Source organism: Callorhinus ursinus, unplaced genomic scaffold (genome assembly GCF_003265705.2).
Source record: "Callorhinus ursinus isolate GAN/ISIS: 27379988/994484 unplaced genomic scaffold, GSC_fseal_2.0 scaffold2, whole genome shotgun sequence".
In the NCBI taxonomy this organism is placed as follows: domain Eukaryota; kingdom Metazoa; phylum Chordata; class Mammalia; order Carnivora; family Otariidae; genus Callorhinus; species Callorhinus ursinus.
The window spans coordinates 57,407,663-57,430,883 of NW_027397064.1; the positions used below are offsets into that span (position 1 = coordinate 57,407,663).

At 42.5% G+C, this 23,221-nt stretch overlaps 1 protein-coding gene across 16 annotated transcripts in view; it reads right to left on the reverse strand.

The window, feature by feature from the left end:
• The window catches only part of RAPGEF4 (Rap guanine nucleotide exchange factor 4), a 287,935-nt gene that overhangs the window by 24,748 nt on the left and 239,966 nt on the right, over window positions 1-23,221 (reverse strand). For all 16 annotated transcript variants that reach the window (XR_012375225.1, XM_073882406.1, XM_073882427.1 and 13 more), the window contains 6 exons: window positions 10,981-11,131; window positions 9,161-9,249; window positions 8,434-8,464; window positions 8,142-8,220; window positions 6,822-6,968; window positions 4,942-5,039 (listed from right to left, as the gene is read on the reverse strand). Coding sequence is in view for 15 of the 16 variants with exons in the window: in XM_073882406.1 (XP_073738507.1) it covers window positions 4,942-5,039; window positions 6,822-6,968; window positions 8,142-8,220; window positions 8,434-8,464; window positions 9,161-9,249; window positions 10,981-11,131 (595 nt within the window). In the remaining variant the exon portion in view is untranslated. The remainder of the gene's footprint in view (window positions 1-4,941; window positions 5,040-6,821; window positions 6,969-8,141; window positions 8,221-8,433; window positions 8,465-9,160; window positions 9,250-10,980; window positions 11,132-23,221) is intronic.

Consider the following 23,221-nt stretch of genomic DNA (forward strand, 5'->3'; position numbering starts at 1 on the left):
GCTCTTAATGCTCACTTGACTCAGCACCATCCTTAGAGTCATCATCATCACTATCATCAGTTCCACTGACTGAAAAACGTGGACCATGGCAAATAAGATTTGGTGAGGAGTGACCTATGGGGGTCCCCTTGCGCTTGGGCCCAGGAGATCCCTGGAAACAATTCCTTTTCTCTGGTAAAGGTATAAGAAGTCTTTGGAGAGGTTTTCCTCCTATTTTCCACTGCAGCTGTTCCGGAGCAGGTACTGGGATGGCAATTTTGGACATTTAACCACAGCACCACTTACTGTTGCGGGGGCTGGTGATCGTGGTGATGACATTGCTGCTTATCCAGCTCGTGTAACACACGGCCCGAGCTTACTGGCTCACCGAGGGCTCTTTGTGCTGACATTACACATGCTGGCCCATCCCTCCACTCTCGGATGAGAGATGCTGAGCTAGAAATCACAGCCATATGGTCACGGTGTCCTGGGCTAGGGCTCCAGGAAACCAAACTCTGCTACTCTCCGGAAGGCTCTCATTCAAAACTTTCTACCTGACTTACTGATCTCATTTGCCTTTCCTTAGTAAAACGAATGATTTGTATGCCTTGGAAACTTATGTATACTATATGGACACTTATGGATCTGTAATATACGTCCAAAGTTACAAAAGGCCCATTTCTCTAATGTCATGCTAGCCACATTGGGATATTCGATATTTACGCTGGAAATGCTAATATTGTGCAAGTTCTATCATCATCATCATCAGCAGCAGCAGCCATAACCATTATATTCCATAAATGCTCACTGCATTCTGGGCACTAAAGAAATGACACATTCAGGGGGCGCCTGGGTGGCTCAGTCATTAGGCATCTGCCTTCAGCTCAAGTCATGATCCCAGGGGCCTGGGATTGAGCCCCACATGGGGCTCCCTGCTCAGTGGGGAGTCTGCTTCTCCCTCTCCCTCTGCCTCCTCCTCCCCCCTGCTCATGCTCTGTCTCTGTCTCTCTCTCTCTGTAAAATAAATAAATAAAATCTTAAAAAAAAGAAAAAAAGAAATGACACATTCAGGATATAAGTGATCCCTACAAACTTACAGTCTAAGGGAGGGTCAGCTCTGACCAGAGAGTCCCTCTCGACACTCAATCAACAGTCAGCTGCTGGCATTCATGTGTGGGTATGAAGGACAGACAGAAGCATCAACACACACCTGATGCCCAGATACATGGATAAACGCGTGGAAGAACAGGAATGGGCTTTTTGAGAGTTAGTGGGCATTTCAAATGAATGCGCGCAGCCCTTAGAGGTTCTTGGAGAAAGAAGCCAGGCTATAAAAGATTAAAGAGACAAACTTGGGTGGGTTAGAACAGCAAGGTTTCCTCTGAGCACCCAGGCTGGTCTGTTGAAGGATGGCTAGAGACACAGGAAGGCTAGAAAGCTGTCAGGAGACCTGTTTGTTGGAAACAGAGAGCCTCGGGAACCAAACAGACAGCTCAAACAGCTTTAGAAAGTCTGTGAGTTCCAGATGAAGAGCTGGGGTTTTGCAATAGGGCAGCTTTGGAGGGCAACAGACTCCAAATGCAAACCCTACTCTAACTACAAAGACTGGGATCGATTCCCTCCTCTCTTGAATGTCTGTTTCCAGCTCTGGGAACTTGGTGTTGCAGTACTGGGTATGTAGGCTTAACAGGATTGACTGGGAATAATGTCAGTGTATCACATAAGCAGAGTGCTTGGCACAGAGGAGGCCCCCCCCTCCAAATGAGTCCCCTCCCCACATGTGCCACAGCGATGCAAATGCACGGGAAAGTATGGGACATAAGAGCTAAGCACCGTTGTTCCTGATGCGCCCTATGCGGGGCACAGAGAGTAGGAAACAAAAACATTTATTCCGAAGTTTTGAAACTTAGGGAACCAACCTGAAGCTATGGGCAAGTAGCTTATGGAAACGAGTACGGAGAACTGTTTCAAGCAGGGTAGTCCTGTCAGGCGCAGACTGGCTCTGCGCACTCTCCGCCCCCTCTTGCAGCTGCTGCTATGTGCCCAGCCCTCTGCTCCATGCAGCTGCCCTCTTGCTCTCTTCCTCCCCAGCCTACCCAGCTCCCATCTCTTTTCCTTGACGCCTTACGGCTTTTCATAGAGGGGGTAAACCCAGCAACTACAGGGAACGTACCAATGTTAAGACATACATAAAATTCTTTAAGTCATGGATGCTGGTCTATCATTCCTGCATCCCTTTTGAGAGAGTAATAGAATCTCTATTTTTTTGTTTGTTTGTTCCTTTTTTGAGTGGGCAGGGCTCACCAAAGCCTCCTCCCTCCTTGACAAAGGGCAGGCTGGCCCCTTCCCTCCATGAACCACCAAAGAGGGAAGCTGAGTGGCCAAAGTGGCTCTTCTATCTGAAGTGGGGAATTCACATGCTGACCCCGGGGCCCCCCAGGAAGCATCATCCCCTGGCTCCACTTTCTCATAGACAGTCCTGCGGACATTTCCCATCAGATGAGGAGCAACAGAGCTTACGGAGGGTCTGCAGTACACAGGCAGGTCTGAACACTGCCTATCCAGAGGCACAGAACGCCCATGTAGTCTCCCTCTGGAAGAACAGCATTGTTACCCTCCAATTTCCAACTCAAGAACCCAAGACATAGAAAGGGTACAGTGATCGTCAGTGACAAAGAGATGGCTAAAGGCAGCCACCATCCCAGCATCCCTCTTTCCCCCTCTGTGCCTGGCTCTGCAATGGCATTTATCACACCATCTTCTCCTTACACCCTGGAATCCCTCACTACACTGTGGGTTCCTGAAGGCACATGAAGGATTTGTCTTCAAGACCATTCCAGAGCCAGAACCATCCACAATGCCTGGAATGATAATCATACATAAAGTCTAAGGGTAGAAAATGGGTAAGAGCAAAACCGAATTACAGTACAATGGGGTTTTATTATAATTTGCTCTGCACTAACATTTATGCTCAAATAAAATGGCCAGAGATAAAGCTCCAGAATCCAAACAACTAGGATAAATCACTGGCACTCTGCTATTTCTAGACAACACAGTGTAGCCCTACAATGTGTTCTGTTCCAGGCTGTTCGTGTTAGTCTCATCTCCCTAATGTGCCCGTAACTGTCATGAGGACAGAGTCTCTGGGACGACTGGTCTAGTGTCCCACAGAAGCCAGCATAGCACTGAGTACAAAGCAGACACTTCATAAGTATGTGCTGATAGATCAAAGGGTTTGGCCAACATTCTGTACTGCAGAGTCATCCTGTGTGCGATTCTTCCTAGAAAGACTGTCCTCAGGGAAATCTTCAGAAAGCTGGAAAAGGCTCCATGTCTCCAGTTTTGTGAGACAGGTAGGGTTCGACCACTCCTTAGTACGATGACATAACTCGCCGCCCAGTGAATGGCGGAGCACCACATGGAGGAAGTTAACAAGCTCTCATTCCCCAGTACTTGTGGCAAAGTAAATGCCTTTCAATTACCCAGGCCTTAACATGGAAGACTAGCAAGGACTAAGAATTCGTAAGGCTGCAGGATGATGTGCAAATAAACAGAGGCTTAAAGCGTTAGTGTCTGCCTGACAGGGAGCTGGAAACAATCCACACACTCCATCCACACACCATGTCATCTGTCGCTGCGGCCAAGAACTGGTTGGCAAGAGAGGCCGAATGGCCGTGTGGCAAACACATCGCCCAGCACCTGTAACAGGGCTAAGCTAACCTGGTTTTTGATGGTGTTCATTTCCAGGAGAGGGCAGCACGACTCATGTATGCCGTTTTCCCCCCAATCCCTCAGTGTTGGGAAATATTGATCTTTTAGAAAGCAGTGAATGTGGATGACTAAAAAATATAAATGAAAGGACTGTGTGCAGACAGATCTTCTAGCACCCGTGGCTGAGGCAAGCAAGGGTGCTCATGGGCAGCGATGGATGAGGGACAGTGAGAGAACGAAGGCCACATTTGCTAAGTTCTCCTCTAGCGGGATTCAGAATATGGCAACAATCCACTTAACTGCACCAGAGCGCCCAAAATGGCTCTCCCCCAACTCGAACAAAGAATTAGCATGAGGCCAAAACAAGCTCTAAAACAGTTCTCAGGAGGAGAGGAATCTTGATTTACTTCTAAGGTCTGATTTGATGACACTTGGATATTTTTATGCAGCACCCACGTGGCTAAATTCTCCCCTGAAATGTGAGGTTGTTTACCTCTTGCTCTTGTTGCACTTTTCTTAGTAAACTCAGCCCCGTGTGTCCCAAGATGGAGAAAACTGCTTCCCCATCCTCTGCACTGGCCCCGCAGGCTTTCCAAGGTAGCCTGAGAGCTACTCACCTACATGTCTAATTTTTATAGGATAACCAGAAATGAACCTTACCATCTACATAAAAGACGGGAGGCTACTCAACTGTTAGCATGGGCTGCTTAATCCTTTACTCGAAGACAGCTCTGTGTGGGCTGGCAACAAGGGTTTGGGGGACTTAGGGAAGAAACTGCTGGCCTCTGGTATTTCCCACCCAAGATGGGGCCCTTTCGGGGAACTGCACTTTTCTTAGACCTGAGAGTGGCTTTTCCCTGATGCCTTTCTACATCCCATGAAGGAGAGTGATACTTCGCAGTGTCTGGTCTTAAAACATTTTCTTCTCTCCTGGTCTAAGCATTCAGATTCATTTTTAATATTACTGTCTAAATTGGGGGGATTTCAAGAAGGTCATTTACTACAGAGAAGTCTAAAAGCTGAATTACGCCCCAATAGTGGTGCTACTTGGCTAATTTCCACAAAAGAAAATCTAAAGCTCAGAGCATATCAAATGGACACCTGAGGCTTACCTAATGGAGCACAGAAAAAGAAAAAGCCAAGGAGCATTCAAGAGTTTTTAGCAACTCGGTTCAACGTAACAGCAAAATTCAGCTCCAGACAAGTTTTTCTGATTGCAGACACTGCTCTGAGGAGGCCATCCACACCTACCAGTGAATCGAATTGCTCTCGCGGGCAAGCAAATAGGCGTCCATTAATGGTGAGCGTCGTAAATACTGAAACATCATTAGGTTTGAGCACCACCTTTTCTGTGAACATAAAAAGCATGAGATTGCCTATTAAATGCATCTGAGATTTGCTGCACTGCCCTAATCACACCAACAAATTGTCAGCTTGGTGAATTACCGGAACACGCAGAGCGACTGCATAAAATACAGGACCGAAGGGGCCCACTGAATAAAAAAGACGTAGCATTCAGGCAGGCACAGGACACTCAGGATGCCATCAGAAAATGACCACAAAACAGGACTGCAAGTAGCCGAGGGTCAATTCACCCAGTTCTGTGCTGCAACTGTAATTATCTACAAAAACCGCACTTACTATTTATATGACAAATTATGTTTCCAGATGGCAATAATGCCCAGCACTGTGGAGATGGAAAGATCACTTTTAGAAAACTTAGGGGGTTTCTGAGATCCCAAATGACTTTAGATATAAAATTATTTTTTCACGGATTCCCTAATTTGGAGGGCAGTGGCATGACCTTTAGATTAAGCCTCCTATATTTTAAAAATTAATTCATTCAACAAATATTTATTTAACATGTATTATATGCTGGACACTGCTCCAGGCATTGAGGACACAGAAGGAAACAACACAGGGGAAAAAAAAATCCTGATCCAAAAAGAGCTTGCATCACAGTGAGGGATGCAGACAGTGAACAAGACAAATATATGAGAGAGTGAGCAGCCACGGGGAGAAAAACCAGCAGGGAAAGAGGCTAGGAAGTATACGTAAGCAGGAGAGGATACAATTTGAGAAGAGGAATCAAAGAAAGGAAGGAGGGGGCCTCAGGTGGATGCGGACATTTGGGTGAAAACCCGAAGGAGGCGAAGGAGGGGCCCTGGACAGCTGTGGAAAGACTTTGCCACAGGGATCGGTGAAGGCAGGCATCCTGGGTCCCGTGTGCCTGGGACAGAAATGGGAGGGGTATCTTGGGAATCCAGGATGCATTTAAAAATCCTGCATTGGTAGAACCATTTGCCTTCAAACGTGGCAAAAATGGCTTACCCGATCCTGAAGGATCCCCCTGCTGTTAAATCATTTCCAGATAAATGAGCCTTACTGCTCATTCTTTGGGCTCTCACGGCAACACATGCTGACTAGACTAGTTCCAAAACTCTAGCCGGCATGGATTATAATTATTCACTTATTATTGTCTACCTCCGTGCTGGCCTGGCAACAGCCTGGGGACATGGCTGCACCCAACACATTTCTCCCGTCCCAGTCATACTAAGTGGCCAGTGAATATATATGGCGAATGAATAAATGACATTTCAAGAAAGCATAAGGCAATTAAGTAATCCCATGGGAAGACTACTCCTCATTTTATTTGATGAGTTGGGTTCCTGCCCTCTCTACAAGGTAAGGAGGGGAACCATCATCAGCTGGAAAGAACTAGCCTATGATCGCCTCCAACTTCTAGACTTTTGGAAACCTATGGCCTATAGCTTGTCAAGCCGTCTTAGGGTCCATATGTCGCAGAGCTCCGAGACCTTAAGCTTTTTTGTTTAGGGTTTATATAGAAAGAGCTCCAAGCTGACATCCACACCAGAGACCTCAGCTCCAGCTGCCTCAGATATATTGCTTCACCTCCTCCTGCTTTATAGTGGGTACCTACAAAATAGGGCATATTAGACATTCACCCAGCCCACTTCTAACCATATTATTTTGTTATTTGTGGGAGCACACAGAGCACCAATTTGTCCCTTGGATCTTCTTGGAAGGCCCATGCTAACTCCTGGCAGGGTTTCTGTTTGAATGGGATATTCCATTTTGCAGAAGCCCAACGTGCTAATTAAAGCTGTTACCTCCTCCGGAGCTCATCTTGACGATGATCAGGCCTTCCCCAGAGCCCAGTTTGTCAGCAACTGCACTGATGACTTCCTTCACCGAGGCAGCCACCGGTACCCGAATGGTTGTGTAGGTGTGGTCCATGCAGTAGACTTTAAACAGAACTATTGGGAAGGCAGTAACGATACGGTAAGTTGGTCTTGGGAGTTCTTAAGAAAACCATCAGCGGTGGGGCATGTTTAGATAACCCCCCAAATTTGCACCATCTCATCACTCTTACTACTGTACCTGTCTGCAGTCAGCTATGCCTGTGCCTGCCCACTTCCAAAACTCCTGACCTTCGCATGGGTCTAAGGATAGGTACACACATGGCTGCCATCTCCAACTCAAAGAACCACGGCAGATATTTGTGGAAAACCCATTTATAAGAGATGGGGAACAGAGGAAGTATGTTTAGGCCTGTCTGCTGGGTCTACCCTTGCCTATGAGAGTTTCTTTTTCATAATCCAGGCAGTGATGGGCAGTAGGCTGATTGCTAGATGGCTGCTGCCTGGCGGGTTGGTGGGGAAGCCAAAGCTAACACGTCTGCAAACAGGAGCGCTTCTGCCCAGGGCATGAACACACACTGATGTTCCTGCTCACTTGTTCACCAGTTTGTGTACTTTGGGGCTGGGCCAGCATCGAGCTCAGCAAACCCATATATGGCACCTACAGGCTCACCTCTGAACACAAACCCTGGGAGCAATTCCAGCTACTGTAATCCGTGGGTTTAGAGGCGCTCCTAAATGACAAGATTCAGTTGTGGGCTTAAAATGAACATTTTGTCATTATTATTCATTCTATTTCGGTTGCGATTCTTGAGACAAATCTTAAAGAACCAAATGGTAATTGTCAGCATGTGCCCCCTCCCTCCTGGCAGCTAACAACGCAGTGCTCGGGGCCAGAGTGCCTTCTCTGGGCGGGAGTCCTGCTCTTCAGGGGACCCCCGCGCTGCCCCTCTGCTTGGCATTGCAAAGTGCCAGCCATCTGCCTGTCAGCTCTTCCCGGAGGTGGGCGAACTTGACAACTACTTCCTGGGATCCTCTTTCCTTCCTGCAGGCAATGGTGGTAGTGAGGGAGAGGCAGAATCAGGGAAGTGTGGACAAGCACCTCTGCTCCAGGCCCAGAGTTCAAGAGGATAAATAACTGGAATGCAAAAGGGCACCTTCAAGCAAACCATTTGGGGTGCAAAGAGATAGTCCAAGAAAAGCTCTTCAGTGGGCCCAAGGGTTCCCAGGGGAGGGATTTTATTGATTTTGAGTAATCTACACAACCATGAGTTAGAAGAGAATTCTCACCTTCATCCGAGCCACGGATAGGCTGGCGCTTTTGGGCTCTCTCATCACCTGTGTTGAACTGTTGCAAAAGAACTTTGTGCTGTAAAAATAACCACAGCAACCACCATAAGGGAAGAATGACTGATGCACACTTGCAACTCAGAGGAAACACACTTGAGAACCAGAGTCAAGAAATGAGAAAACATATTTTGTGTTTACAAACACATCCCTTTCATACATTGCACTATAATATTTCTGGAGAACTGTTACCCAACAGGGCACAATTAGAGAATCCTAATCTGTGGTCACTTACCTTCTTTTGTGGAGCCTTTGCATCTTCTGAACTATGAGAAACAGAGAAAGCACATTAATTAATACCATTGGTACTGTTATTTTGAATTGCTTCACGTGTACAGCACTTTAATCTTAAATTACAAAAGGAAATGACAGCAATCCTTGAGCAACCCTCATATTAATACACAGAGGACACACGAAGAGATCAGCTCGCATCTCAGGCAGACACCTGGCAGAACTGATGTTGAAAGCCAAGATGTCTAGCTTTCAGGGTCTTTCTACTAGCATACATTCTCTCTGGTATTTACTGTAGGCTCAAAGTACAGCATATGAAACCTTCCATGTTTTCACTGAGGGAACGTAAACATTCACCAGCAACAGCTTTGGTGGCAGAAAGCGAATTTTCCATATAAGTAATTCCCCCTCATCTTTCTTTAAATGCCACTATTTTATTACTGGATTCAGTGCCTCAAACCAAAGGGACCCGAGTTTACTAAGTGAGACGCCCCACAGGAGGATATCTGCCTTGTGCCAGGCTTTTTCTTGGCAGCCATCTGGCACAAAAGGAGCAGAGCAGAATCTCCCCGCTTCACCTGGCCTTATCCCATCACCCAAGCCCGACGCCCCATCCACTCAAACCAGAACACCGTGTGGCTGATGAAAAACCAGCTTTTTGGAAGATGTTTTGACGGAGAAGCAGGCACTTACTTGATGAAAACACACCCCCAAGCCAGGCCCTTCCTTACATTTGCTTGACAATCTTCTCTAGCTCGGGCAGTTGGTCCTTGAGGGCAGCAATCATCCGGGCATCATCTGATACAGACACATAAAACTCCTGTAATTGGCAAAGGTCACAGGCTTTTAATAACAATTGCCGAGGTACACAATTCTGTCAAGAGCAACAAAGATGTGTCCCTACGTCATCTGCTTTTTTAGCATCTCCAGACCATGGTTGCATGGATTGGAGACCAAAAAAGAAAAAGAAAATGTTACAATATGTCTAGATTCAAAACTGCAAGTGAGAAAAGGTTTTGGAAATAGATAGTGGTGATGGTGGCATATCATTGTGAATTAATTAATACCACTGAATTGTATCCTTGAGGATGGTTAAAAGGGCAAATTTTATGTTTGATATATTTCACAACAATGAAAAAACTCAAAAAAATTTTTTTTAATTGCAGATGAACTGTTCATAGGATATTTATATGAAAGGCGATGTAATGCAATGTTTTAGAATGGGTCATTTTATAGCTTATACTTCAAGAGCACTTTTTCACCTCAATATTTTTTTCAGGGAAATTTTAACATTTATTCTGAATATTATTTTAGCATTTGTTGTTTATTTACTATTTCCCACTAGGAGTGGTTGATTTTTGGTGGTAAAATGCAGGCATGGTCTTCAGGACTGGACTGACGTTCTGCTGAGTTTGGTAACAACTCAGGACTCTTTATGGATGCCCTGGGGCCGATCCTGACCGCCAGGCAGCAGCAGCTGGGCCTGCTTTTTGCTCAGGAGCAGTGGCCTCCACAGTGGAAGATGACAGCTGTGGTGGTACCAACTTAACCACCACTCTGGTTCCTCTGCAAGACAGTCCTTTTTTCAACTGGTAGCAGCCAGGAGTCAATGCATGACCCAAGCTACGATCGTTCCTTTAGAGTTTCAAAATACTTCACTCCACAGCCTTGAGGGTCACTCACAGTCCCCTCTCCTCCCTTCCCCACCTCTCTGCCTGCCAAATTATATGATTAAAAGGGGGAAAGGGGGCACCTTTCTTTTGGATAATTCATTCTTGAATTAAGGTTTGAAATAGAAGCCACATTGCCTTTTGCCTGCACCGAAGATCCTCATCTACATTTGGGAGGACAGAGTGAATCATCAAGGACTGAATGCCAGGGCCCATGCTGCAATGTGGGGCTGGAGCCATGGGAAGGAAAAGGGAAGTTCAGCTTAAAATACTGTTGATGACATAAATCATGTCCCTCTGGAACTACCTTATGGTCCTAGAAAGTCCTCCACAAAATTATCTCAATAAAATTTCAGTCCACTCAAAAATAGGTACCATTGGATCTAGCAATCCCACTTCTAGGAATATGATCAAGGACAGACCTACTTACACAAAAATGTTCCCTGTACTATTATTCGAGGAACGTAGAAACTGGAAATGATGTAGATATTCAACACGATAAAAAATAAGCATATATGTGGCAGAGCTACTCAAAGGTCATCAGGAATTTTTACTAGAAAAACGGCACTGACATTGAAAAGTCCTTATATAAAGTGGAAAAAGCAGCCTACAAAATGATGGGTACTATGTGATTATGACCATAGAAAAACTGCAAAGAAAAAGAGAGCAAGTGAAAATACATTACAATGCTACCAGTTATTGAATTAGAAGGGCAGAGGGGTGGATGATGTTGTTTACTTCTCTCATAGTACCTTTCTGATGAACATGTTAACAAAGAACAGAATTTGCAATCACAATCTCTCCGGGGAAGCTGTGTGCTGCTGGGGAGTCCTGGTACAGCAGGACAAAGATGTATTCTCAGAAGGGAGGACTCCGCGTACCTCAAGGAAAGCCACGGCCACGTCATCCTCCTGTAGGGCGTCTCCATACACGGTGGCCCACTGCAACACCAGGCGGATGACTCGCCTCTTATTGTTGAGGGCGTAATCCATTTTCTCCTGCTCCGTACCTTGTGAAGCCTGCGCGTGGTAAGTGCCGCGGAGTCAAGGAAGACATCTGGTCATTTCACACTCACTGCACTGAGCCACTTGCAAAGGCAGAGAATGATCTATCCCAGTTTCAGAAAGCCAGCCTTTTGGACTGATGGGACCCCTTCCTCAGGCCCTCAAGAAAAGCCCCACCCACAAAAAGATCCTGGACCAAGTGCCTAGAATGCCTTGTTCATGTCTGCTGACTCTGACAGGGTAGTCGTCCCAGGAATAAGACTCGCATGGCTCCACTTGGACTTGTGTGTTGACAAGGGTTCCTATTGTGCCTTGCTCCAGCCCCCATCACACTCCCTGGCTTCCCTCTGCCTGGCCCTTCACTCCTTGGGGGAGGCAGTGTTTCCTGCTGTTGCTTATCTCTCGGGGCCTTGCCAACCCTTTTTGGTTCCTATGATTCTGCACATATGTCTATAGAACCACTTCATTGTGTACATTTCAGCGAAACCCTTCTGAGTGGGCATCTAAATTCTGCTGGACTGATGCCAAGAGTGCATGGGCCTGGAGGAAGACAGGCTCACCTAGAGTTAAGAAGAGCAAAGGTTCCTGCTGTATGGATCTGGTGAGGGATTTCGACACACTATATCATAACGTCTTCTCCTGCCTCAAACCACAACTTAACTCATGCTGGCTTTTTGTGCCTTTATGGCTAGACATCTTAACGAAACTATAAGCTCCTGGAGGCCTCTGATGATATATTACTTGCCTTGTATTCTGTACCATGCCCAGCACAGTGACTTTCAGCTGGCAATTGTATTTATCCATTAGTACAATAAATACTTAGTTGAGTGCCTTCTGATGTGTCAGGTAAAGGCTTCTGCTCTCAGTTTACATTCGTGTGTGTATTACAGTAGAGGGAATATAGTATGTGATCAAGAAAGATTTTAGAGGAGACATACCACTCCTTTTTCAGTGATTTATAGCAGATCATACTGTAGACAATTAGTTCAGGGAACATTTCCCTCTTTATAACTTACACTGTATCTTGCACTAGAGTACCTTAGTTAAGTTCTACTTTATAGTCTTGTGATAAAAGCATCCTTCCCTTCCTACCAGTGAGCAAACTGACTGCAAAGGCGCGCAAATGGCCAGGATCACATGGTGAGAGTATGGAGTTGGTTTTGAAAAAGACTCCTAACTCCAACTAGTTTTCTTCCCCATTACACAGCACCCCTCTCTCTGCCTCATAGTTGGCTACAAGCCTAGCTGTACCTTAGCTTACGACCATGACCTCAAAGTCTCAGTAGAAAACTGCCTTGTGGCAGTGCTGTGCTTGACAGCTAAACCCGTAAAGGGCCTTTCCTAAAGGGACTATAAATAATCATGATCAAGGCAAATGACAGAACCTTAAAGCAAAGGTTTACTGCATGTAAATGGGTTGCAAAATGGCTTTCATAAATTGAGCACGGGATTCATAAAAAAGAAAATTGCTCAACCCATATTGCTACAATTCTCTCTGAGCTTACAATAAAAAAAAGGGAAGAAAGTTCGCTTTATGTGAAAATTATTTCTTTTCTGATTAACCCTTAGGCCCCTTGCTTGTATGCACACATAACTCAGTTTTTCTTTCCAAAGAATTGCAATGCAGGCACAACATTTTATCACTATTTTTATGGGACCTAGCAACACAGTCTGGCACTTGGTGGGCACCAAATGAGTTATTCTTTAATGAAAAATATGTACTGATTCATCTAAGAGTCAGTAAGAGAGAGAGAGATTGAGTCTTTCTTACTTGCACAAGATGGAGACGGTTTGAACTATCAAATTTGCTGTCAAGCAGATATAATGCTAACTTTCCAGATTATCTTTTTTTTTTTAAGATTTTACTTATTTATTTTTAGAGAGAGAGAGAGCGAGCAGGGGGAGGAGCAGAGGAGGTAGGGGAGGGAGGGGAAAGAATCTCAAGCAGACTCTGTGCTGAGTGCAGAGCCTGATGTGGGACTTGATCTCAAGATGCTGAGATCATGACCTGAGCCGAAACCAAGAGTCGGAGGTTTCACTGACTGAGCCACCCAGGCGCCCCTCCAGGTTATCTTGACTTGGACTCAGGAAGCAATGCAAACACTTGTGACTTGGATACAGTGATATCAGCAGCACACCTGTGGCTAATCTATAAGGCCTTAGGACAGGATATTAAATTTACATTATCTCTATAGGTCAGGATAAAGATTTTTCTTGACTTCTTTCCTATGGGGGAAATCTGTCTTTTTTCTACAATGAAAGACAGAACACATGATTGGAAGGATTAACATGCTAACACTATAAATGTGTGTGGAGCTTTATAGTTTATAATAAATATGCTCCATGTGCTCACACGATCATATAATGCTCTCTATAAATACTTACAGATGAAACAGAGAGAAGAGATCTGCCCAAGGTTGTTCGGTGAATAAATGGTAGGGCTTATAAATCCAGACAGGGCTCTTTCCATTGTCGTCACCCCCAGCCCCCCAACAGTGACTGGATGTTAGTAGTGCTTGGGTTCATGAAATTATTGAGAATGATTAAATCTGGGAAGCAAAAATCCTGATGAGAATTCTTTTTTTTTTTCCTGTTTCTTTCCTTTCTTTTTTTTTTCTTTTGCCTAAGTTCTAAGTTTCCCAGAGCTGAAGAGTACCTAAACCAGAGCTGAGTGTCCTCTGCTCTTAATGAATAGCTCCCCAGGCTCCTGGGATCCAGCAATGACCAAATCCAGAGGGACTAGAATAAAGCTTGCTTTCTTTTCTCATGAAAGTTAAGTGTTTTTGCCTCTGGAAAAATAAAAGGAAGCACTGATTTATTTCACCAAGTCTCCCTTTCCCCTTACAGATGTTATTGGAGTGGTGGTAACAGTACTTCTATAAGCTGAATCCAGGCATATGCTCAAGTATTCTGCCCTTCCATAGGCAACATATCGTTCCATTCCTGAACAGTCTGTTGAATCAGAATCTCAAGGGACACAAAGAAGACTTTATGTAATTGATGATACTTGAAATGGTTATAGAGGAGGTATTGGGGCGTCTATTGATTCCCATAATACTCTCCCCAGGCTTTTAGAAGATTTATATGATTTACTTTTAGATTTTATTAAACTCTTACAAAAAAGGTGGAAAAGAGGGGAAAAAAACTATATTCCCTTCAGAAAGCAGCAAGTGGGGGGTGGGAAACAACATCCCACCAGGTCCCTTATCTCAATATGATGTAAAACATTTAAACCCCAAAAGAGTGACATTTCAAATATAGTTTGTTCATAAATTCAAACACATCAGGAAGGTTGCAGAAACCGTTACCTTCTTTGGCGCTAAAACCAAAACAATGCATTAACCACTTGATGGAGAAAGATGTATTCTTATGGGAATACAAACCTAGCTCTTCTCCAGGACAAGCAATAATTTAGAAAGGATGATCAATGGATACCACATACATAAGATACTTTTTTCCCTCCCACATAAGATACTTTTAACAATACTATCTGAAATATATACTTGGCTAATGTCTATGTTAAGTGCAGTTAGCAGAGAAAATAAAATACATCATAATCCAGTGATTTTTGTCAAATGGTAAGGAAATACATGTATTAAGTATGGCCATGACTCCTGATGTCATGACAGTTGGGTTCAGGTAAGAAGCAATATGGCTGCTTGAATTCATGATGAAAAAGACACAGAGAGATAACACAATTCTGGTGTCTCATAAAGTGCTAGATAAAAGTCCGTAAGAGAATCTAGAATTATTCACTGAATTCTTATTTTAAACACAATTAAGAAAAGGCCTTAATAGTCAAAATGGCCAAAGTCATCACTGACACACTGAGTGGATTTCAGATGATTCACAGAATCATAGAATCTGTGAGTTGCAAAAGCCCTTTGATTGTATCTCCAACTCCACCATTTCAGAAGTAAGGAAACTGAGGTAGAATGAGCTTAAGTGATTTTTCCAAATCTATCAATGGAATTCTTGGGATTAGAACTCAGTTCTCTTATCTCTCTCTCCAGCACATTGTTTACCTGTCTCTGTTGGCATCTTTTGTCTGATATTAATATTCCTTTATGCTAACGTGTATTATGCAGCAGAATTAGGTGATTTGAAGTTTATTGGATAGTGGGGCAATCAGTCTGAGATGCAGAAATTGATCCCAAAAAGTCCTCAAAGAAGACAAAGACCATACAGAAAATCAAGCATTAATTGCTGCAGCTCTGACAATCTGATTGCCAGGAAGGCATGTCTGAACTAGAGACTCTCTGCTATAGTTTCAACCAGTGTTCTTGTTCAGTACCTGCTGATTTAGAAAGCAGTGGGCTTGGGGGTGCCTGGCTGGCTCAGGAGGTGGAGCATGTCACTCCTGATCTCCTGATTAGGCATAGTAAGCTCTATGCCTAATGTGAGTTCAAGCCCCACATTAGGCATAGAGCTTACTTCCAAAAAAAAAAAAAAAAAAGCAGTGACTCACCACTATTCACCAAACATTCGTGAGGATTCAAATCCTAACTTGAGGTTTCTCTTGTTATGATAATAAGATTTGTCACCACCTGGGAGCATTAAATCAGAATCCTTAACAGCAGGAACAGGAAACATAAAAAGCCTCAAATGTTTGTTGATTGACTGGTTACCTTAATTCAATTACACTGTTTGGAGTACTATATATATAATTCAGTTTTCAAAAACAAACAAACAAACAAACAAACATCACAGTTCTTTAAAACCTTTATCTAAATTATCTGAAATTCTGTTTTGTCAAGATGTCAAATACAGATCATGGATACATTCTAAGGAAGTTCATATTCAATGTCATCAGGAGGACTAAGTCCACACAAGTACCAAACATCGGGGGCATCTTTGAAACTGAATCTTTTAGTTACTGGGTATTAATCTATAGGAGCACAGCTTTTCAGAATGACTAAATGTTTGTCGAATTGGACCAGTTCCTTCAGCATCACACAAACGTGACTGAGGACAAACTAGATCTGTTTTCAGTGAGGATCAGGGCCGAGGATCCGAAGAGGTGAAGGCCACAGTGTAGGCTACAGTCTTTCTACCCTGACAACGGCAGGTTTAATATTCCATCGAGTCATTTTCCTCATGCGGGCTCTGCCGTTCAAACACTGTAATTATTTCATATATTTTTACCTAGTTATTATCTTACTCACCACAGGCACCTGTAATTTTTCTGTATTTTTTTTTTTACTGCTCATTTACTTATTCTTAATTCAGCTAATAATGGTTCCACATATTAAAATTATCATGGGGAAAGTAAGTGAAAACCTCCTAGGACGGAGAGGCAGTAGATTCATTACAGCCTACAACAGGGAATAAAATATTATGTATACTTTTTGCAGTAAGTACATGCTAATTATGCAGCTATTTATAAAACACTTATCAACATTCAAACTGATACTCTTCAGTGTTGTTGTTTTTAAAGCTCTGCTTTGCATACAGGATCTCTGCTTGCAGCTGAAAACAAACTTTGGGGGTCATCTGCCCACTGACTAGACAAAGCTTTGTTATATTCATTACATTATGCTATATTCCTTTCATGATGGTACAATATGTATTTATAGGGGGCACTATTTTATATGGGGCTTAAAGGTTTATAATGTGCTTTCACACACATAGCCTCATTTGATCCTCACATCAACCTGATGAACTGGGCAAGACAGGTATAATTACCCCTATGATACAGACGGGTTTCAGAAAGGTTAAGGATAATTGCTGAGTAATACAGTTTCTAAGACTCAGGTCTTAAACACAGGTCTTCTGACTTCAGAACTTGGGCTTTTCCCACTGTGTTATGGGGCCTCTTTACTACCCTGCTTGCCTTCGTGGAGCATCCTAACATCCTGAGCACCAAATCTATCCCTTCCTTCATGCAGCATGTGCTTGGAAGGCAAGTTCTTGAATTAGGCCACCTGGGTTCACACCCTGGCTTCCCTACTTACAAACCCTGAGACCCTTTGTTAGTTAATTGACCATTTAGAGCCTCAGTCTCTTCATCAGTAAAGTCAGAGGATTTCTGTTAAAGATGAGATGAGACAATATTGGTAAAACATGTAGAACAGTATTGGAGACATATTAAGTGCTCAGCGAGTGTTAGCTACCATCATTATTATTGATCTGCCCCCTGGAAATAATGTGAAATCTTTTAAATGGGCAGTTTGGGAACTTTCCATAAGACCTGGCCTCTCTGGGTTTGACTGTGATGCTATTCCCATCACACAGCTGCTCCCGTGTTTGTGAGAGCCTATGAACTTGAAGCTCCCAGGTCTGCTTTCTGCGCTGTCATTTTTCTTTATGTGCCTCCCATTTTCTTGCTCAGAATTTTTTCTCTCTCACTAATTTTCAGAATTCTCTGCATTTTTAGAAGCCTCTAGTTCTTGGCTATTCTTTTTAGTCTTAACTCAGGGGCTAGTATTCCCAGTAGAGATGTAGGATGTGGACTAACAACCCATTGCTGGGTTCAACCCACTACTGTTCTAACACTTACTAGCTAAGGAACTTGGGGAAAATGACATATCTGCTCAGTCTCACTCCCCTAATGTAAAAAGAGTACACATCCCACGGTGTTGATATGAGGCGGAGAAAATGTATATAAAGTACTTTGTAGAATATCTGATAACACGGTCATTTTTTGAGAAAGAAGACACCATGATCACATCATATCATCATCAAACCAAGTCTTCCTTATTGGAAATAAAGTCTCAAGTTGCATATCTGCAGAAGTAAATTGCTCTCATAGCAACATATGGATTGAACGCTTACAGAAACAATTGGGCGACTACAAGGGTAAAATTTGGCTTCAACAAAATTTAAGCTGACAATTTTCCTTAGACATCTAAATAATATTCCTAAAAATTTGGCTTAATCTAGAGAGTAAGAACCTGATGCTGTTTTGTAAATCATCAAGAAAAGCAAATTTTGATAAAAGTTCCTCCTAGGGAACCCCAGTCAACTTATAAAGAGAACATCCCAGGTCAATTTTACAGAGAAATAAATGATGGAGGCCCTGCCTTTTCAGTAAAGGAAGCTGTTGTGTTTGCTTTGTCTCTGTATAAGGGATACAATATATATAAAGGTAGTTTTAGCTAAAACTTAGTGGCAAATCTGTATTCTGTTTTTTCCTCTGTGCTTCAAGAAACGACATAAATTCTTCCCATGCCCAAAGCATAGAGTTTGTGTATACTAAGCCAAAAGAAGTTAAGATGCTAAGAAAAAAATATTTGGCCAAAATTATTGCTGTATTTACATTTTTTATAAATTTTATATAAGCCATTGATCCCTTAAGATTCTTTCAGCCATAATGACAATCCGTCCTGAATGACAAAGACCTGTATTTGTTGACATAACAAAGAATCTTCGGCAGGGTAAGCTTCAGGATTGGTACAAGTGCAATGATGCTATCATAGACCCATTTTTTTTTCCTGACTCTCCATGCATTTCAGCTTTGTCATAGGACTTATTTCCCTAGTCATCGTAGGAAGGCCATCACTGGTAATTGGGGCTATAGGCTTCCTGCTCTCTTTCTTAAAGGTTGAGAGAGCTTTTGACCCAGAAGCCCCAGGAAGCCTCTCTTTGAATCTCATTCTACTTTGGGCCTGCAATATGAGAACAAACCATGACCAAGGGCAGCCAACTATTGAGTAGCTAGACTGACCCACTGATGACAAGGACGATGTCCACTGCAACTGGAATTATTTAGTGCTACATGGAGTTTCTCCAAACATTTGCCAGAATATGTGTAATCTTAGGTGCTCACTTGGCTCATGTGCCTTGATTTCTCCCACATGTAAAATGAAATAAATATCATGCCAGTCCTTTTTATGCCTCACAGGTCGGGGCTGGGTGCTGGAAAGATAAAGTAAATGATGTGAAAATGCTCTAAATCAAGGATGTAGTTACTAAAATTCAAAATAACATTAACTTAGTTGTGATCACTTACTGAACTGAAAGGCCTGCATGCATTTGTACAAATAAAAGTATGCTAGAGTTTAATCATAAAACACAAAATTAAGACAACAGGGGAGCAATGCTGTAGTAAACATCAAAAGCATTAAAATATTACATACTCCTTGTCTACTTTTAAAGTAAGGAAATGATCATATGTGTGGGCAAAGATTTAGCTGGAAGGATGTTGATTCATCCCATTGTGTTTGTCATAGGAAAAATTTTTGAAAAAAAAAAGTAAATATCCAATAGGAAGAGGCTAAGAAAATAAATTATGACATATCTACCATATAATATTGTGAGTTAATGAAAATGATAGCATGTTTTTCTCATGCATTTGTGTCACCTTCTTGCCCAGCACTATATGACACATTGTTTTTAATAAGAGTTTATGGAATTAACTGAAAAAAAGATGTAGTTTCATATATATATATATATATATATATATATATATAAACAGACATATATATGTCTGAAAAGATATCCACAACATACTATTAAGTGAAGAAGAACATATTACAAAAAAGCATATACAACATAATCTCACTTATATAAAATATCTATACTTTGAAAAAAACTGTGGAGAAGTATTTAATGGCAGAGAAAGATATTCATAAAATATTTTTTAGTGACAAAGCATACAAAATTACTTACAGTATGATTCTATTGTTATATTTAAAAATATAGACCTACATGTGAAGAAAAAAAGACTGGAAGGATACATACCAAAATGTTAACAATGGTATTACCTGATAGGGTTATAGGTGGTTTTACTTTTCTTTTTAAAGACCAGTGGAAAACTGAGCTGAATTTTACATGCAAATTTTAAAAAAGATTAAAGAAACTGAAGATGAAAAGTACAGAAATTGAACAAATATAATTAAAAAAAACTCATTAGAAAGCACTTGTATTCATCAGGTGAAATCGTGTTCCAAGCATATCTAATGAATAGAGATTTTCTCTCATTAGCACATAAAAGACCTGAAATATTAATGTTAAACAGAGTTCTACCATCTTCCTCTGTGCTAAAAGCAAAATTGGAGGTGACATACAATGTGGATTAAGGACAGAAATAGGTGTCAGTGGCTCAGGGCTCAAATCTTTTCTGTACTAGTAATTACCTTTCTCTGAGCAAATCATAATTTTTCATTATACTCGTTTATTGATTTGGAAAAAGAGTAGTGAAAGTACGGACTTCTTCATAGGGCTGCTAGGCACAGTCACAGATATTAAGTACTTTGAAAACACTCAGCCAAAGCAACTCACTTTAATGTGAGTGCTTTACTGGAACGGGGTTAAGTGTGTCCCTTCTCTCATGTTAATAATGGGGGATAACCCACTCGCTCAGCTTTACACAATTTCTCCCCGTTGCTTGTGCAAGAGGCGTTAAGCAGTTTATGTATATTTGTTGTTTTGTCTGCTTATCACCTTTTCCTCCACTTTCTCTGTTTTTCTTCACAGGCAGTCTCTGGGGGGCTGTCTGGGAAAATGCTTTGCCTTCCTTTGACCAACACATCAGCAGGGACCCAAGCTAGGCCAACGAAACCCTCCTTCCTAGGGATGTGGGAATCAGGTGAGGGCCCAGGATGCTTGGAGCAGATTTGCCCCCAAAGCAGGGTCTTTACTTGTTGCCGCTGAGGCCCCTTTTGAAAGTCTGGGCTCTTCTAGGATTCCTTCAATTCTCTGAGTGACCCCACATCCCTCTGAGGCATTCCTATATTCCTTAAGACAGTCACGGTTGGTTTATGTTACTAATGACCAAAAAAACATAGCCTATAAAAGAAGCTCACATAACATGTTCCTCAAGAGAAAGGGGAACTAAAAATTGAGTCCTCAGCATCTTCTGTTTGCTCTCCTGTAGCAGGGTAAGCCCCTGGCATCCCTGGGATGCCCTCCCTAGGCATCACAGAATAGCACTTCTTGTTTGAGGCTCCCGTTCCCAGTATCTAAGGACAGACTGATGTCCAATCTGGCAGCCACAAGCCACACATGGCTATTTAAATTTAAATTAATGAAAATTAAGTAAAATTACAAAATCAGTTCCTCAGTCATAGTAGTGAATTTCAAGGCTAGCAGATACTGGCCTAGCACAGAAACACAGTATTTCTATGATTGAGAAAAGTTCTACTGAATGCTTCATTTATTCAGTTTCAATAAGTTAGGCTTACTTTGCTTTTAGTCAAAAGAAACACAGATAAACATGTATCCTGCAATCCGTTGTCAAGAAATGTTCTTAACTCTCAAGGATAAGCTCTTAAAGAAATAATCTGTGAAGAAAAAAAGTGACACACTCCAGGCTTGGAATCCTATGACCTGGATGAATCCTGACTCTGTCACTTGCCTTGGGCATGTCACTCCACTGTTTTTGAGTCCCAGAATCCTCGTTCATAAAATAAAGCTAATACTAACCCAACAGACACCTGTAAGGATAAAGGAGTATAATACGGGTCAATGCTATTAGCAAGGTGCCTGACACACAGAGAGTTGATTCAAAATAGAGCAATGAAGAGAATCTAACTTCTCGTAGGGCCAAGTATGAAGGAGGTGATCTGAGGGCACTAGGTAGTTTAGATGACACCCAGCCATCCTGGATTCCCTCTGTCTACTGAGAAAAGAATCAGGATCGGAAATCACAGGCCTCCCTTGATTCCACTGTTCACCTTCCTGACTTCCTCTCCTCCTCCCACTACCATTTTCCCTACACCTCCCGATCTGGACATAGCATGGACTTTCCCTCTAGAAGCTTCTATTTTAAAAACAGAGGTCAATGATATGAATGTTCTCAATCAGCTCTAAAGGAGAACAAACTAATAAATGAAGAAATCTGAATTTGCAAAAACACAGAAGCCTGGTGCTTGGGGTTTCTACTTGTAAAGATGGTATGGCACAGCCCGCTATACTCCCTCGCTCTTCTTTGCATTTTGTTTGCCTTAACCTTATTGACATGCTAACTGTTGGAAAAAAATAAGTCTGAACTCAGTGGTGGTTTTTATTTTTCCTTCTAACAAGTCTCAAAGGTCTAATAACGATTACCATGCATGGAATTAAAAGAGCACAGAGAGATCCTGAATGTGTTAACTTTACTTGAGAAAAACTGAACATAAGCCAGAAAGAATATATAATGTATGTGAGTCTCATTAAGCTGTCATTACTTGGAAAGATAGTTTCCAGGCAAATAAACACCCAAATCTCACTCTTGCAGTTCCTTCTGAATAACACATTCAACTCAAATCTCCCATCCTCACACATTCCGTTGACTTCAAAGAGAATTATGAGTGAACAAGAAAATGAGAATTATAATTCTGAAAAAGAAAAACATGCAACATTGATTGGATTGCTCAGAGAAAAAGAAAGCCATTCTCCTTCAATAGATTTCACTACTCAGAAAGCCAAAGTGTTTTGGGGTCTACATTTTTGTTGCTTTAAAAATAAAGCAGACCTGGAAAATATACTTTCACATGACCCCTGAAGTTGAGGGTGTAACTCAATAACATTCACCGTTTTTATTCAACTTGATTTTCTGAATGCCCTCTCTGTGCCAGATACCGTGTACCAACTGGTCAATTCAATAGACTATTGAAAAGCCGCTCCAGACAAACTCAGCCCTCCAGCTGCCCAGGGGAACTGTCATTAGAATTTCCAGTTCTGTGTGACTTCAGTCAGTGTGAGAGTAATAAAAATAGCAATGAAGAAATCCATTTTGTACCTGGAGGAGAGGATGGGCTAGGACAGATATGAAAGTAAAGCTACCCCATGATGGTCACTTTTTTTGGATTTATGCGCAAAGGGATTAACACTGGGGCCTGGAGGAAGAACGCAGGCAGGCCTGGGGCCATGCTGTCAGGTATCCTGCAGAGGCACAGAGTCTGTCTCCAAGGTTAGGGAACTGTCCCTACGAATACTCTCTAAGAATACTCTTCCTCATAAATTTCTTTAGCCTGCCTCCCAGGTATGTATCACCTTCCTGAGGTAACTTGGCTCACATTTCTCTACACAGGTAATGAGGAGGAGATCCTTACATGGGGCACGACAAAACCTACTAGAGAGGGCTTGGAGTCTACGCTGGGGGGAAAACTGCGGGCGTTTCAGTTTGACAAAGGTGGAGGGCATGACCCTGCCTGGGCTGTGACTTACCTTCAGAGAATGAGATAATGACCATATA